Source organism: Eulemur rufifrons, chromosome 28, assembly GCF_041146395.1.
Source record: "Eulemur rufifrons isolate Redbay chromosome 28, OSU_ERuf_1, whole genome shotgun sequence".
Classification (NCBI taxonomy): domain Eukaryota; kingdom Metazoa; phylum Chordata; class Mammalia; order Primates; family Lemuridae; genus Eulemur; species Eulemur rufifrons.
The window spans coordinates 4,762,845-4,779,691 of NC_091010.1; the positions used below are offsets into that span (position 1 = coordinate 4,762,845).

A 16,847-nucleotide genomic window follows, 5' to 3' on the forward strand; every position below is an offset into this window, starting at 1 on the left:
TCACTATAGAAACAAACTAAAAAATAAAAACTATATGATAATCCCAAAGCCAGAGAACTGTAAGAACTCTCTGCATGTAACGACTGCATCCAAACCCCTGCACCAAGATACCTGAACAACACCAGCACAGTTTCTAATACCTCAAGCCTGTATCCCTAGGATAATGACTCCAATGCCCTTAAAATCCTGCCTGGGAAAACCCAAGGCTGCCAAAACCTTTACTGTTTGTTAAAGCCAATACTTGAAGATAGAGAGCCCGTTTCCCAGTCTCTGTGGGAGAGGGCCCAACTTTGATAAGCTCCAATTTAGCAAATCCAAATGGCCTGATCACATTGACCAGACCCCTTCCCACTTTTTGTAAGTTTCCACTTCCCTTATCCCCAGCTCCCTACTCCCTCCTTTTCCCTTTAAAATGCCCACTCACTTCTGCACAAATTGAAGGTGAATTCAGTTCACACTGGACTCTCTTCCCTACTGCAACAGTTATTACTGAATAAAATCTACTGCTTTAACTACTATACAGCTTAATCTTTGACAAGACACGGAAAAAGCATTTAACAAACCCCACCATTCATGCCTGATCAAAACTCTCAACAAACTAGGAACAGAAGGGAATGTCCTCAACCTGATAAAGGGTATCGACAAAAAACATATAGCTAACATCACATTTAATGTTGAAAGAATGAATGATTTTCTCCTGAGGTCAGGAATAATATAAGAATGTCTGTTGTCATCACTTTTACTCAATACAGTAATGGAGGTTTTTCACCAGGGCAAGAAGAGGGGAAGGTGGAGGAGGCAGAGTTGGAGGCAAAGGCAAGTGGACACTTAGATAGAAAGGACAGTGTAAAACCATCTTTATTCACAGACGACATGATAACCTAAGCAGAAAATTCAATGGAATCAACAAAAAGCTACCAGAATAAGTGAGTTTGGCAAAACTGCAGGGCACAAAATCAATATACAAAAATCAATTTTATTTCTATTTAGTGGCAAGAAACAGGAAATTAAAATTTAAAAAAGATACCATTTACTACAGCATCAAAAATGTAAAATACTTAGGGATAAATCTGACAAAAGATGTATAAGAAATCTTTACACTGAAATCTACAAAGAATGCTGAAATTAAATAAGACTTAAAGAGGAGATATACCTTATTCATCCATGAAGACTCAATCCTGATAATACTGTGAAAACGTCAATTCTTCCCCAAATGGAACTATCGATTCAATACCCAATAAAAATCCCAGTGGGCTTTAAGAAATTGACAATCTGATTCTTAAATTCATATGGAAATGCAAAAAAAAGCTAAAATAGGCAAAACAAGTTTGAAAATAAAGAATCCGATTTTCAAGACTATTATAAAGCTAGAGTATTCAGGACAGTGTGGTACTGGTGTAAAGATAGGCAAATAATAAACACACACATACTGCACAACTGACATAAGGTGAGGCAATGGAGAAAAGAGTCTATTCAGTGTCTGGGACAACTGACTATTCATAAACAAAAAACACAGTACACAAAAATTAACTTAAAATAGATCACAGACATACATGTAAAACCAAAGATATAAAACTTTTAGGAAAAAACAAAGGGGTATCATCTGTAACTTTAGATTAGGCAAAGATTTCTTAATAGACACCAAAAGTACAATGCATAAAATAAAAAAGTGGATAAATTTGATGTCACCAAAATTAAGACAAGTAAAGAGACAAGGTCTTTCTCTGTCACTCAGGCTGGAGTGTAGTGGTATGATCATAGCTCACTACAGCCTCTAATTTCTGGGTTCAAGCCTCAGTCTCCCTAGCAGTTGGCACTACAGGCACCCACCATCATGCCCAGCTAATTTTTTAATTTTTTTATAGAGACAGGTCCCACTATGTTGTTCAAGCTGGTCTAGTGGTCTAGAACTCCTAGCCTCAAGCAGTCCTCCCCCTCAGCCTCCTAAAGTGCCAGCATTACAGGGATGAGCCACCATGCCTCATCAGATATGGTCATAATCTTGATGGCTTCATACATGTATACATTTGTCAGAACTTTTCAAATTGCATACTTTATATACACACTATTTATTATACATTAATTAATACCCCAGTAGAGCTGTTTAAAAGCAAAAGGAAAAAAAAAATCTCAAAAAATGTAAAAGGAGCTATTGAACCACAAAACAAAGAGCAAGTCAAAGAGAAATTAATCAAAAAGCAATCAGGATGGCAACAGATCAATTAAGAACCTCCTTAGACATAGGAGAAGCAAAAATTTGCAGTGCTAAATGAGCAAAATAGGACAATTTGGAAATGGCCAGTCCCAAAGGACCCAAATACAGAACTAAGGGATTCATTAGCCAAGAGAATACAGAGATTTAACCTCTAACAGCAATCTCCAAGAGAACCTGAGTACAGAGTTCAACACTAAAGGAAGAAGAAAAGGTTTCATAATTTAAAGAAAACGAAAAGGCTTGAAAATCACCCACAAGAACCAAAGAAAGCCACTAACAATACAAAGACATTAATAACTCTTTAAAACTATAGGAAAAATGAAAATATTCTCTAAGAAAACTAGAATTAAAGAATGCATTTCTTTTGAAAGAATACAAATAACCACCAAATCAGGTTTCTAAGTGCAGACTAGAGTCTAGGGAGCAATGGATAAATATCTATAAAACACAACAGAAAAAAAAAAAATCTTCAAGAAAAGAAAAAACTCTTCAAGAAACATTTACCTAATTCCTAAGTGACAGCAACAGAAACCTTTCTATGGATTACAAAACATTCCCCTTTATTTCCACAGTGGGATGTCCCCACACTACTGAAACTGCACTCATTCATTCATTCATCAACTACATTAACTACCGTGTAAAATCATTAACTCTCTGTAGAACTATAGATATGGGCTCCTAGGATGGGTGCTATAGAGAGGATAATGCATTTGACAAGCATAGGTGAAACTGTGTCAAAGTTAATAGATGGATTATTTGATTCTGGGTAAAATGCAAGGGCTCTCTCTTCTCACAGGATCCAGAAGGAATAACACTGTTACTAATGTAACTAATGTGACAGACTGTCTTACGCTATCCCAGAGGTAGTGGGATAAATGTCACCTCTGCAGTTATGAGAACTGTGCATGATATGAAAGGAGGGAGCCTCTGCGTAGCTTCTCTTTCTGTCCTGTCTTGATCCCCCAAGCACAAGAGGATCAGACATCATACCAAAAGATTCGGAGTTGAACCTGTGCCATGGAAACTCGATAAAGAAAAACGGGCTTCTCTGGACAAAAACTTACCTTTCAAACCAATCTTGATACCATATATCAGGCCCTCTAAACTTATTAATACGACCACCATTTTCGGCACTGCCAGCTACTGCCGAAGCTCTCATGGGGCCTGTAAGCTCCCTTCTTAACTGCTCTTCCACTACTGCCAGCTCACCTTGGCGCCACGATGTCCTGAACTGTCAAGCTGCCACTGGGTGTTCAAACTACTCCCCATACTAAGGTGGGACAGAATAGTTTCTCTTTCTTCCCAGTATCCATCAAATTCCCAGTCCTATAAATACCGCTGGTTAATGCTATTCATTTAAACCTTAAAAATCCCATCAAATAGATCAATTCAATAAGTATTTACTGAGTACCTACCTACCTATCTACCAATAATGAATCTACAGTAGGGTGTGTATCAACAAGAATCTTCCTTTCTGGCCTAAAATGTTGGATATCTTCCTTTCTCTATTCCAAACAAGTCTGGGTAGCTTCCTCATATACTGCTATGGACTAAATGTTTGTGTTCCCCTCAAAATTCATCTATTAGAACCCTAATCCACAATGTGATGGTATTCGGAGGTAATTAGGACCTAAGAGTGGAGCCCTCGTGATGGGATTAGCACTTCTATACTAAGAGTCACCAGAGAGTTTGCTTCCTTTCTCTCCCTCACCATGTGAGGACACAGCAAGACAGCAGCTGTTTACAAGTCAGGAAGTGGGCCCTCACCAGAATCCAATCATACTGGCCCTAATCTCAGACTTCCAGCCTCCAGAACAGCAAAAAATAAACATTGGTTGTTTAAACCACACAGTCTATGGTGTTTTGTTACAGCAACTGGAGCAGACTAAGACGTACATCAAGAAATTCTCGCCATTTGTATACAAATCCAACACTACAACAAATAGGTAACTGGTAGCCTCAACTTAGTATAGACAAGCACCTTAGGCTAAGGTTCTATGTAGTTATATTTAAAATTCCATTTGGGCTAAGAAGGGTTATAACAAAAGACTATTAATTTAAATGAATCTTTCATTGATAGAAAGAATATGCAAAAGATATTTTGCAGTATTCTCCCATCCCCAGCAAGTTGAGGAAAAACTAAAATACTGAAAACAATACTGCCTCCACAAATCATCTACCCCACCACTCCCAACAGCTGGCATTTCAATCAATGCTGGCCACACTTCTCCTAAATCTCAGTAAAACTAAACAGGTATAGGCTGACAACAGAAATATTAATAACTTAAAAAACAAAAAGGAAACCACAAACTAAGAACATGGAAACCTCTTACTTTATATGGAACTTTTCATTTTCTGCGGTCCATGTACTTTAGAACTATGTTTAAAAAAAATTCTTTGTGGAATAATGGAAGGAACGGTGTGCCATCAACTATGATGATTCCAATTCAAATGAGACTTATTAATTCTTGATTAAGGATTTGTATAGACTTGGGCAAAGATTAAGTTTAACTATAAAATAGGAATGCTACAAGAACTAATGAGTAAATGTTTGTAAAGCACATTGTAAATGCAAGGAAGAAAGCAGAGAGTCACTCCTGACTCCTCCCTGTCCCTCCCCACATGCAATGATCGAGCCCAGTGAATAATAAACTAAATATCTCTCCATCTCCATTACCCCTATCCTAGACGAAGTCACCATCACCTTTTCTGTAAGCCAAGGATCTGCAGGGACTGACTCATGGGCCAAATCCAGCCTGCCACCTGTTTTTTTAAACAAAACTTTACTGGAACACAATTATGTCCATACATTTATATACTGTCTTTGGATGTTTTCACACAACAACGGTGGAGCTGAATAGCTGTGATTGCCTGGCCCACAAAGTCTAAAATATTATCTGGCCCTTTACAGAAAGTTTGCCAAACCTGAAGTAAGGAAGGTATTAAATAGTCAACTAGTCTCCCTTCCACTCATGCAATTCACTCCCCAAATTGCTAGCCTGAGTAAAAGTTTTAAGAACAAAAATCTGATTATTCATTCATTCTTGTGCAAAGATAAATCCAAACTCCTTAAGAGTCTGCTAATTCTTCCAACCTCCTATCTTGCCACTATCCAATTAAACCTTCACGTTCAAGTTATTCTACCTTATGTTCTTTGAACTCACCTTGCTCTAACCTTTGGGCCTTCTGCATGTAGTATTTCCCCCACTTGGGACCTACCTTCTTCCTTTCTCCTAACTAACTGTAGGTCACCATCTGGTTCTCTATGTAAATGGCATTTTCTCCAGGAAGACTTTCTTGAACCCTTGGGCAAGGATTAGGTGTCCCTGAACTTCTTCCATCACTGACTTTATTATACTGTAATGCACACTTAATTGTCAAGCCAGGTCGCAAGCCATAGCAGTGCAGAGATAGGCTCTGCAGTGTTAACTATGATACCCTCTCCACCAGGCAGAGCACTCACAAATTTCTGTTCAAATAAATTTATTCTTTGCATCATGTTCTGAGACTCCAAAGAATTTTGTCTCACTGATTTATCAGATATAATCAGGCAGACTTAACCAATTAAGATAAGTCATTTATAAGCAGAATAGTTTACACTAAAATCTGAAAACCTAGAAATCTATCAAAAGACAATTTCTTCTGAGTACAACTTTTTTACTTTTTTTTTTCTTTTTTTTTGAGACAGAGTCTCACTCTGTTGCCCGGGCTAGAGTGCCGTGGCGTCAGCCTAGCTCACAGCAACCTCAAACTCCTGGGCTCAAGCAATCATTCTGCCTCAGCCTCCAGATTAGCTGGGACTACAGGCATGCGCCATCATGCCCGGCTAATTTTTTCTATATATTTTTAGTTGTCCAGCTAAATTTCTTTCTATTTTTGGTAGAGACGGGGTCTCGCTCTTGCTTAGGCTGGTCTGGAACTCCTGAGCTCCAACAATCCACCCGCCTCAGCCTCCCAGAGTGCTAGGATTACAGGCGTGAGTACAACTATTTGTGTGCTTATTAGTATATTATCTGGGAAAACCCTTATCTTTAGACCTTAAGTATTGTTCTAGATCATATTTAATAAAAATGTAATAAAAATAAATGAAGTTTAAAAAGTATTCTCCCATTACCTGTTCTTCCCTCTCCTTTTCTTTGGTCTTACTTCTGTAGACTCTAGCAGAGGTAGCATCCTGGGATGGAATGGCAGAGATCTGATGCAGTGGCATGCTCATCCCAGCCTCCTATCTGGTCGTCTTCTTCACAGAAGAAAGTCTCCACTGGCAGAGTCATTTTGGGCCATGGGTTTCAAGCTGAGAGAAAGTGAAGAGAGAAAAACATAACTGTGCTAAAACACTTCAAATTTCCAAGTGTGAGATTAGCATTTTATATTTATATTCATATTTACATTTAAATGAGTTACAATGAATGTCTAGGAGAAAAACTGTAATTTCTCTCTTGCAATAAGATGGGAGCACCTCAAAGAGGCTGATGGATCAGGTACACATATAATCAGAGATTAATTTTCCATTGGCTACTTAGGTTTAAAACAGCAGCATTACCATTTGTTGTAAGAATATTTTTCATGTGGGTATGGTGGCTCACACCTGTATTCCTAGCACTCTGGGAGGCCGAGACAGGAGGACTGCTTAAGACCAGGCGTTCAAGACCAGCCTGAGCAACATAGCAAGAGCCCTTCTAGATAAAAAATTTTGAAATTTAGCCAGAAATGTGGTGGCGCACACCTGTAGTCCGAGCTACTCAGGAAGCTGAACCAGGAAGATCGCTTAAGCCCAGGAGTTCAAGACTGGAGTGAGCTATAACTGGACCACTGTACTCTAGCCTGGGTGACAGAGTAAGACCCTGTCTCCAAAAGAAAAAAAGAATATTTTTGAAGTTAAACTTTTTTTCCATGTTGAAACATTCACCCTGATATAAGCAGTGATTTTCCCTTAAAACTGCTACCCTTGAGTCTCCATAATGGTAAGATCAGAGGTTAACCAGTCTAAATTAACTTCGAGATGATCCATGTTTAACCTTCCAAAAGTCTATACTCTCTCCACCAGTTGCTGACAAACTTCCTATAAAGGGTAAGATAGATAGGTATTGTTGGCCAAATCTGTTCCAGCTATTCAACTCTGCCATTGTCGCATAAAAATAGCCATAAAAAGCAGATAAACGAATGAGAGTAGTTATGTTCCAATAAAACTTTACCTACAAAAAAACATGTGGCAGGCTAGATTTAGCCTACAGGTCTATAGTTTGCCGAACACTGTTCTAATGGATTTCCTGGGGAAGATAGGGATCTTTGTAGACATTCCTGAGAACCATGAAAAGACTGCCCTTAGGTCAAATAATAGTGCCTCTTTAAGCAGTCTTTCAACAATTCCAGACACCTGTGTAACTCCATTTTATATGCTAATCCACTATGTTGACTTATGGTTAACCCTAGTTCCCAGAATGACTTTAAGATTTCTACTTTATCTACTATTAAAAGCACATACTTACCATAAATCCTACCCTTAGGTCAAAAAAAACCACGATGTTACCCTAATTCATGCCCTTAAGCAAATTCCTGCATACTCTCTCTGACACAAGTATACCCTCTCCCTGTGGTATATAAGCCCTAAGGGAAGTAATAATGCGGATGGATATCTACCTGTCTTGCTGCTGCCCAACACCAAGCTTCTGTCCATAAGTTCCTCAATAAAACACCTTGACAGTAAAAATACTGACAAACTGGATTTGTCTGCCTCATTCTTTGGTTTCTCAGTTCCTTTTGCATTTGGTGGTTACTTTGTATATACAGCTGCTTCACAAAACACACCCCTGCCCTCTTCCTGGTTTTCTCCTACATTCCCCCAAAGTGCATAGTAACTGAATTGTGTGTTCTTTCTCTCTCCCCACTGCCCCCACTGAGATCTATCAAACTCTGTATTCAAAACCAATTAAATATAAATTATCCATAAGGTTTAATGGAGTAATGTTTCATTTTTTCATATTTTAACTGAGTATGGAAGCCTTAAACCAAAAGAATGAATCTCTAATTTGAGGGTTTTCACTTATCAACTGGGGTTGATATTGTGGGGGAGGCAGTAGGCAGGGAGGGTAAACAACAGGGTCTGACGATCCTATGGCCGCATTTGACAAGCAGCCATTTCTTCCACCTTTCCCAAAACTCTACTCTAGACCAAAGGCCGCTGCTTGTGAGGCTGGTCCACCTCTGATAGTATCACTAACCAAGCAGAAGAGCACCAAGGCTCACAAAATGGATTCCTTCACACAATTCTAGAATCAACAAGCAACAGGAAAGAACAAAAAAACAGAAGGGAACAACATATACAAGAAGATTAGCTAAAATAATATTGTTTTTAAAAATCTAATTTTTCAAGTGAGTGATTATTGATAACCTCCAAAAAAAAAAAAAAAAGATCCCCAGGGAAACAGAGTAGATGACGCTAATGTCTAGATATTATACAATACCTACTCTACTTCAAGCCTGTAATGAGGCTGGCACAAGATGGAGCTCTACCATGGCCAAGAAATGGTCTGAATGTTTGTATTCAAGCGTATCCACCAAGACAAGAGACACTGCTGAGTTGCTTTACATTTTCTGGGAGATCATTATAGTCAGTGGTGAGCAGTTTTTTCATCACTCATTGCATTAAAGTCCTCTGTCACAAATGACAAACTCCATTTGGCCTCTTGGAATACTTAGTCAAACTGACCATGCCCAGAGCCCCACTACCTATCATGTCAATAGCTACCTGTGGTGCTTTTGATACAATCATCATTATTACATCATTGGTACAAGCTCATGACAAACCTGGGAAGGGCTATTTATGCCAGAGAAACACAAATGGAAGACAGTTTTAAATTATTTGCTAAGTCTAGAGAGACATCCCTCCTCATAGCCACTTAAGCTCCTCTTCTGAGATGCAACCCCACCTCCAGGCAATAGACTTTAAGTCTGCATGAGGCAATCCTTCTCCTAGTTAGGATAAAAATAAGTTTACAAACAAACCACAAAAAAGACTGTGCCATTTTTTATGTGAAGGGTTATATGAAAAGAACAAAGCAGCTATTACTTATAATACTTTCTTTACATAATTCCCAGATAGCCGTTTTATATCAATTCAATTCATCTTTGATTAAGAGCGGCAGTTAAATCTCTGTACTCCACCTAACAATCCAGGAATGAGGACTTCGATGCCACTAATGCTAACTTGGAAACTACAGCATACCTAATGTGAACATTTATATCTAGAAGAACTGGACTGCCAAAGCTGGTTTAAGAGACTGGAAATGGATCTGCCACACATGGATCAAAAGACGACTTCATATTGTCCTCTGATGTCAATTCTCCCCAAATTGATCTGAAGAGTCAAAGTAACCCCTATCAAGAAACTGAGCTCTCTTCTTTGCAGAAACCTGACAAGGTGATCCTAAAATTCATATAGAAATTCAAGGAACTGAAAATTGCTAAAAACAACATTGAAAAAGAACAATAAACTACAAAACATACTTACTGCTAAGGAACATTCCAGATTGCAAAACTTACTTACTACAAAGGAACAGTCATCAAGACAATGTGACAGTCATCAAGACACTGAAATAAAAACAGATAAAAAGATCAAAGGAACAAATTTAGAGACCATGTATCCATGGTCAACTGATCTTCAACAAGGGTGCCAACATGATTCCTTGGGGAAAGAGCAGTCTTTTCAACAAATAATGCTGGGACAACTGGATAAAAACATGCAAAAGAATCAATTTGGACCCCTTTCTCACACAAAGAAAAAACAGATAAATTAGACATCATAAAATTAAAACTTCTGTGCTTCAAAAGACACCATCAAGAAAGTGAAAAGGCAACCTACAGAAGAAAATTTTTGCTAATCATGTACCTAATAAGGGACTTGTAGTTAGAACATATAAAGAACTCTCATAACTCACTAATATAAAGCCCAAAGAAAAGTAGATTACTCAACATCATTAGCCATCATGGAAATACAAATTGAAACTATTAATTATGTTCCCAGTTAAAGACAAATAATAAGTGCTGGCAAGGACATGGTGAAACTGAAATCCTTATACACTACTGGTGGGAATGTATGCAAGCTGTTTTGGAAAACATTCTGGTTTTTCCTCAAAATGTTAAATATGTGAGAATCAAAGATGGCGGAGTGGTGGTGAAGGCCTGAATCTGCGCTCCCGGGGAGGAAAGCATCGATCCGGACCTGCCACAACGCTAGAGGACCGCTCCCACACAGGAACAGCAGTGTGAATCCACGGAGAATCAGCGTGGGGCAAACAGAGCGAGTGAGGTCTGAGGTGAACGAAAATTAGGAACGCGGGACAGACACTAGCCAGCGGAGCACGGGTCGGATACACCCGCCCCAGCCGGGGTGGGTGCAGCCTCTTGGGAAAGCGGCTTGCCCTCCGCTCCCAATTGAATAGAGCCCTGACCCAGGCCAGCGCAGAATCACTGAGGGGTACGTGGCGTATTGCAGACAGGAGGCTTTTTTGCGAAATTACCTTAGAACCTGGGGGATCTCAGCTGAGACAGCGCTTGGCGAGGAGGGACGGATCTGCACCAGGGCGGAAAAACACAAAAGACTCCCGGACAGCAAATAGCGTCGTACCCCGTGCTGCTTTTTTCGGCAGTTCTCCAGCCGGTCACCCCCGGTGCGTGTCCTTGCTGGCCAGCCCCCGGGCAGTGGCGGTCTCTGCCTGCCGGGGAGCCGGTCCCCTCCAGCCCCGGAGCTCGGCAGGCGCCATCTTGAAAGCGAAGGCAAAACCGCTCGGGAGCCAAAAAGTGCCCAGCGGCTCTTTCTGCCCGTGCTGCCTTTTTCGGCGGTTCTCCAGCCGGTGACCCCCAGTGTGCGTCCTTGCTCGCCAGCCCCCGGGCAGTGGCGGTCTCTGCATGCCGAGGAGCCGGTCCCCTCCAGCCCCGGAGCTCTGCAGGCACCATCTTGAAAGCGAGGGCGAAACCGCTCGGGAGCCATAAAGTGCCGAGCGGCTCTCTCTGCCCAGCGCCCTCCGCTGGTCTCTGAACCAACGCCAGGAGTGTGGGATATGCCGGGGCCGCGCTCGGGGTGAAGAGGCAGAGCTGTGCTAAGGCATAAAAAAAAAAAAAAAAAAAAAAAAAAAACAAGAAGAATAGGCTCGCCGAACTGTATATTTTATTCTTGGTAAATTTCTTCTGGGTTTTGTTTGTTTGTGTTTGTGTTTTTATTTTTGTTTTTTTTTTTCTTTTCTTTTCTATTTTTTTCTTTTCTTTTCTTTTTCTTTTTTTTTCCGGCGGCTCATGAGCCGGACAGCTTCGGCGGGCACCTTTGCCCTCTGGGCCTCTGGCTGCCGCGCCTTTTTGAACGCGGAGGTTGGATCCCCACCACCCCTCGGAGCTGTGCGGGCGCGCAGACGCCATCTTGAAATCCACCGCGAAACAGCCCGGGACCCAGCCGGGCGGGCGTGAAGGGGCGGAGCTGTGCTAAGGCGTAAAAACAAAAACATCTGATGGCCGCTCCAGACCCAGCCGAGCGGAAGTGAAGGGGCAGAGCTGTGCTAAGGCGTAAAACAAACAAACAAACAAAAAAACATTGAGTCGCTGAATTATATACTTCAGATTCGTGTATCTTTCTGCCTTGCGGTGTGGTAAGGTGCTATGTAGTTTGTTTTTGTTCATTTTTGTTGGCGTTTTTGGTGTTTTTTGGTTTGGCTTTTTGCGTTTCTTTTCTTGTTTTTTCTTTTTTTTTTTTTCTTCTTTTCTTTCTTTTTCTTCTTTTTTTTCTTTTCTCTTTCGTTTTCTCCTCTTTCTTTTCTTTCTTTCCTTTTTTTTTTTTTTTTTCTTTTTTTCTTTCTCCTCTCTTTTCACCTTCTAACTGGGGACCCACGGTGAGCTTCGGAACGGGCCAGGTCCCTGGCTCTGGTACATACCGGATCCTGAGCAGTCACCCCCAGGGCCGGCGATCTGCGGGCACGCAATCGCCATTCTAGGGCCCACAGCCAAGTCACTGTGGAGCAATAGGGTACCAAGAGGCTCCCTGGACAGCCCTCTCCCCTGGTCCACGGACCTTATATAGGGTCCCCGCCCAAGTGTAAACACTGAATACTTCTCCAGAAGCGAGAGTGTGGAACCTGATCCCTGGGGCACTGGGCCAAGACAGACTTTTGCCCGTGGGAGCTATATCAACTGGGGCGCTGAGCAAGCAAGGTCACCGTCCTCTCCCCATAGCTAGTATCTTGCCTGCAGATAGAGTCAGAAACCTCCCCTATAGAGGAAGAACCAAAAGGAAACAAACAAACAAACAAACAAAGAGAATTTCGGTCTACTATTAGTGTGGACCCTGCCTGCCTTCTGAAAGACCACAACACAGTGTCCTAACTCACCAAAGCGGTCTTGGATCACTCCAATCCTCTAGGATTGGACCCATCGGAAGCAGTCCCCCAACGGAAACAGAAAAATCTCTAAACAATACACAACAGTCTCCCCCTCTTGCCAAAAGAAGCAACATACCTAGACTGTTTCACAGCCTAAGAATAGAGCACAAAGAGTCCTGTTAACCAGACTAAATCTATAAGTAAAGATCCAACGATAAATCTAGATGGGAAGGGCCCAGCGAAAAAACACAGAGAGCACAAAGAATCAAATGGAAAGCTCATCCCCAAAGAGAAATACCAGCTCCCAACCATTTGACACAAACCAGACTCAAAACACCAACATGTGACAGGAAGAATTCCAATTATGGATTATAAACAAGCTGAATAATATACAAGAATCAATGGATAAACAACACAAGGAAAACACAAAAAAAATACAGGATTTGGAGGAAAAATTCACTAAAGAAATTGAAATATTGAAGAAAAACCAAACTGAACTCCTAGAAGTGAAGAATTCACTCAGAGAGCTACAAAACACTGTGGAAAGTCTCAAGAGCAGGGTAGAGCAAACAGAGGAAAGAATCTCAGAAATTGAAGATAACTCCTTCCAACTAAATAAGTCAGTCACAGAGATAGATCGAAAAAGTAAGAGAAATGATCTGAGTCTTCAAGAAATGTGGGATTATGTGAAGAAACCTAACTTGAGAGTTATTGGCATTCCTGAGGGTGAAGAAGATAATAAGCAAGGGTTGGACAAGCTATTTGAAGACATAATCGAGGAAAATTTTCCAGGCCTTGCCAATACTCTAGACATACAGATTCAAGAAGCTCAAAGGACCCCTGGGAGATTCATAGCAAATAGGAAAACACCACACCACGTAGTCATCAGGCTGACCAAAATATCCACTAAAGAGTCACTTCTCCGAGCTGTAAGGAGAAAGAAACAAGTAACTTACAAAGGAAAACCCATCAGAATTACGCCAGATTTCTCAGCTGAAACCTTACAAGCAAGAAGAGGTTGGGGCCCCATTTTCACGCTTCTGAAACAGAATAATGCCCAGCCTAGAATCTTGTACCCAGCTAAGCTAAGTTTTCTATACGAAGGAGAAATCAAGACATTCTCAGATAAACAAAGGTTGAGGGAATTCACCAAGACAAGACCAGCCCTCCAAGAAGTACTCAAAAGAGAATTACACATGGATCAGCACAAGAAAGATCCACGAATGTAAAACTACTCAAGAGCTAAAGATCACATTCCAGATACCACAATGGCCCAGGAGAGAAAACATCACAATGAAGTTCTACCCAACAAGCTGAACAAAAAACTGTCTCACTTATCAGTTTTCTCAATAAATGTGAATGGCTTGAACTCCCCGCTCAAGAGACATAGACTGGCCCAATGGATAAAAAAACACAATCCAAGTATCTGCTGTCTTCAAGAAACTCACCTAACCTGCAAAGATGCATTTAGACTGAAAATAAAAAGATGGAAACTGATATTTCAAGCAAATGGTAACCAAAAGAAAGCTGGTGTGGCAATCTTAATTTCCAATAACTTAGCTTTCAAACCAACAAAAATAATAAAAGACAAAGATGGCTACTACATACTGATTAAAGGCACAATTCATCAAGAAGCCATGACTATACTCAACATATATGCACCCAACCTAGGTGCACCTAGATTCATAAAGCAAACCCTACTAGATCTCAACCAAATGATAGATAACAATACTGTAATAGCTGGAGACTTTAACACCCCACTGACAGTACAGGACAGATCCTCTAAACAGAAAATAAACAAAGACATAATGGACCTAAATAGAATGCTAGATTAAATGGGCATGGCTGACATCTATAGGACATTCTACCCAAAGTCCACAGAATATACATTCTTCTCATCAACTCACGGGACATTCTCTAAGATTGACCATGTCCTAGGACATAAATCATGTCTTAAAAAATTCACAAAAATAGAAATTATACCATGCATCTTCTCAGATCACAGCGGAATAAAAGTAACAATGATCACAAACAGAAACCCTCACTCTTACTCAAAGTCATGGAAGCTAAATAACCTTCTCCTGAATAATTATTCTATAAAAGAAGAAATCAAGATGGAAATCAAAAATTTCTTTGAATTAAATGACAATGGAGATACAACTTATCAAAATCTATGGGATGCAGCTAAAGCAGTTCTGAGAGGAAAATTCATATCCATAAATGCCTATATCAAAAAGACAGAAAACATGCAAATAGACAACCTAACGAATAGACTCAAAGAGCTGGAGAAAGAAGAACAGAACGATCCCAAACCCAGCAGAAGGCGAGAAATTACTAAGATCAAATCAGAACTAAATGAAAAGGACAACAAAGAAACTATAAGGGAAATTAATAAAACAAAAAAGTTGGTTCTTTGAAAAGATAAACAAAATAGACACACCCCTGGCTAGACTAACCAAGAGCAAAAAACTAAAATCTCTAATAACCTCCATTAGGAACATGAAAGGAGAAATCACAACCGACGCTACAGAGATACAAGATATCATCTATGAATTCTACAAAAATCTTTATGCACACAAACTGGAGAACGTGGAGGAAATGGACAAATTTTTAGAAACACATAGCCTTCCCAGGCTCAACCAGGAAGAAATAGAGTACCTGAACAGACCAATATCAAGAACTGAAATCGAAACAGCAATAAAAAACCTTCCCAAAAAGAAAAGCCCTGGTCCAGATGGGTTCACACCTGAATTTTACCATACATACAAAGAAGAACTGGTGCCCATCCTACATAAACTATTCTCCAATATTGAGAAGGATGGAATTCTCCCCAACACGTTCTACCAAGCCAATATAACATTGGTACCAAAACCTGGAAAGGACACAACAAAAATAGAGAACTACAGACCAATTTCCCTCATGAATATAGATGCAAAAATTTTCAATAAAATACTAGCAAATCGAATCCAAGTACTTATCAAAAAAGTAATCCACCACGACCAAGTGGGCTTCATCCCCGAGATGCAGGGGTGGTTCAACATACGTAAATCTATAAATGTAATTCACCACATAAATAGAAGCAAAAACAAAAACCATATGATACTCTCATTAGATGCAGAAAAAGCATTTGACAAAATTCAACACCCTTTTATGATAAAAACGCTTAACAAAATAGGCACTGATGGAACCTACCTAAAAATGATACAAGCCATATATGACAAATCCACAGCCAACATCATACTGAATGGGGAAAAACTGAAAGCACTCCCACTTAGAACTGGAACCAGACAGGGCTGCCCATTGTCTCCATTACTTTTCAACATAGTATTGGAAGTCCTTGCGAGAGCTATCAGGCAAGAGAGCAGAATCAAGGGAGTCCAAATAGGGAAGGAAGAGATCAAACTCTCACTTTTTGCTGATGATATGATGTTATATCTGGAAAACCCCCAGGATTCAACCATGAGACTCCTGGAATTGATTAACGAATACAGCAAAGTCTCAGGCTACAAAATTAATATACACAAATCAGAGGCATTTATATATGCCAATAACAGTCAATCGGAAAACCAAATTAAAGATTCAATACCCTTCAAAATAGCAACAAAGAAAATAAAATATCTAGGTATATATCTAACTAAAGAGGTAAAGGACCTCTATAAGGAAAACTATGAAACACTGAGAAAAGAAATAGCAGAACTTGCAAATAGATGGAAAAATATACCATGCTCGTGGATCGGGAGAATCAACATTGTTAAAATGTCTATACTACCCAAAGTGATCTACAGATTCAATGCAATCCCTATTAAATTACCAACATCATTCTTTACAGACATAGAGAAAATAATTATACACTTTGTATGGAATCAAAGAAGACCCCGTATAGCAAAAGCAATTTTAAGCAACAAAAACAAAATGGGAGGTATTAATTTGCCAGACCTCAAACAATACTACAAGGCCGTGGTTCTTAAAACAGCCTGGTATTGGCACAAGTCCAGGGACACAGACCAGTGGAACACAACAGAAAATCCAAATATAGAACCATCCTCATATAGTCACCTAATTTTTGACAAAGCGGGAAAGAATATACTCTGGGGACAAGAATCCCTATTCAATAAATGGTGCTGGGAGAATTGGTTAACCACTTGTAGAAGACTGAAACAGGACCCACAGCTTTCACCTCTCACAAAAATCAAATCACGGTGGATAACAGACCTAAACCTTCGGCGTGATACAATCAGAATTCTAGAAGAAAATGTAGGAAAGACTCT

General features: G+C 40.0%; 1 protein-coding gene across 2 annotated transcripts in view; it reads right to left on the reverse strand.

Moving 5' to 3' along the window:
* Positions 1-16,847, reverse strand: part of MARCHF8 (membrane associated ring-CH-type finger 8) — a 136,514-nt gene that overhangs the window by 81,610 nt on the left and 38,057 nt on the right. For both annotated transcript variants that reach the window (XM_069459819.1, XM_069459818.1), the window contains exon 2: positions 6,330-6,509. In XM_069459819.1, coding sequence (XP_069315920.1) covers positions 6,330-6,431 — 102 coding nt within the window. In that variant the 5' untranslated portion in view covers positions 6,432-6,509. The remainder of the gene's footprint in view (positions 1-6,329; positions 6,510-16,847) is intronic.